The 1699-nt window shown below is 43.0% G+C and overlaps 1 protein-coding gene across 1 annotated transcript in view; it reads right to left on the minus strand.

The window, feature by feature from the left end:
• Nucleotides 1-1699, minus strand: part of MCM3AP (minichromosome maintenance complex component 3 associated protein) — a 44402-nt gene that overhangs the window by 13102 nt on the left and 29601 nt on the right. The window contains exon 19 of the mRNA XM_012810281.2: nt 608-796. Coding sequence (XP_012665735.1) covers nt 608-796 — 189 coding nt within the window. The remainder of the gene's footprint in view (nt 1-607; nt 797-1699) is intronic.

Here is a 1699-nt window from a genome sequence, read left to right on the forward strand (position 1 = left end):
TTTCAATCTCCAGCATAAATGGGTTAAATGAAAACTTCCCAGGGAGCTGATTAAGCACAGTATTATGTGAATACCTGCAAAGAATAAAAATTAGAGCTTATCATCTAGAACTTAGGACAACATGAACATAAATGATCAAACTGAAGTGCCTGATGCTGACCTAAACACAAGCTGGTCCCACTCAATGAAGGCTGCACAGGCCTAATCCTAAAACAGTTATGCTTTTGGTAAAGACTGATGAGTTAGGACCCTGTTTCAACAAAGATGGCAGGCATTCTTGAGAAACTCTTTGTCTCTCACCCCTCTTGAGTTAATTACCAGAACTCCTCAAGTGGAGGAGTCCGAGGCTTCTAAATTACACAGAGAAGTGTGACCTGCACACTTTCCAGAATAGCCTCAAGTGCCCACCATGTCCTCACAGAGGTACTAAGTCTGAAGCCCTGTTCTGTGAACCTGGCACCTCATGTCAGCACGTGTCCTAGGATGATGCCTGAACACTGGCTTCTGAGCCTCTCATAGCCTTTCAAAACCACCTCAAAGAATAAATGGTATTTATAGGATTCCAGTGATAAAATTATAGAAGTAACACAGAGTGATTATTGCTCACCTTAATGCACACGTTAACAGAAATGGTCTGGTCCCCTTTGCCACTGAGTGTGTTGAAAAGTGCGAGTGTCTGAATCCCACCAGCATCACTGCATGTGTCATCTGCTACACCATCATCCCCCATGAACTTGACCTTTAGCCAATTTGCTAGAATTCTGTAGATAAAAGAAAATAATACTGGTAGAAGAATCTAATTTTGGCGGCACCCGTAGCTTAGTGGGTAGGGCGCTGGCCACATTCCCTGAGGCTGGCGGGTTCAAATCTAGCCCAGGCCAGCTAAATAACAATGACAACTGCAAAAAGAAATAGCCTGGCACTGTGGTGGGCACCTGTAGTCCCAGCTACTTGGGAGACTGAGGCAAAAGAATTGCCTAAGCCCAAGAGTTGGAGTTTGCTGTGAGCTATGACACCACAGCACTCTCCCCAGGGCAACAGCTTGAGACTCTGTCTCAAAAAAAAATCTCCCCAGGGCAACAGCTTGAGACTCTGTCTCAAAAAAAAAAAAAAAAAATCTAATTCTAAATTTGAACTATAAAAATTTCCAGAGAATAACAGAAAAATATCACACAGATCTAGGCCCAAAGACACCAAATCTTATTTTGAAGGTGATCTGGACAAAGCAGGCTGTCATTTTAAAATGAAGCTAGGGTGAGATTCAAATCACACTTGTGACACACATACACACACAGAAATAAATAAATAAAATGGAGGTAGGAACTCTATGGGGTAGGAGAAGAGGGTCCTCATGGAACTGGCTCATTCTAATGGGACTTAAGGTTCTCAAGTACTAAGAAAAGATTTTGAGCAACAGAAAATTATCTCTAGAGTTTTTATAGAATCAAATTTCTCATGTGTGAGACTTTAAGAATTCCTACATGATATATGAACTGAACTCAGTAAATCAGAAGATAGCTCTTTTAAGAAACAATCATGAGGTGGCACCTGTGGCTCAGTGAGTAGGGCGATGGCCCCATATACTGAGGGTGGCAGGTTCAAATCTGGCCCCAGCCAAACTGCAACAAAAAAACAGCCGGGCGTTGTGGAGGGCGCCTTTAGTCCCAGCTACTCAGGAGGCTGAGGCAAGAGAATCGCC

This window comes from Otolemur garnettii, unplaced genomic scaffold (assembly GCF_000181295.1).
Source record: "Otolemur garnettii isolate 467f Iridium unplaced genomic scaffold, OtoGar3 scaffold00128, whole genome shotgun sequence".
Lineage (NCBI taxonomy): Eukaryota > Metazoa > Chordata > Mammalia > Primates > Galagidae > Otolemur > Otolemur garnettii.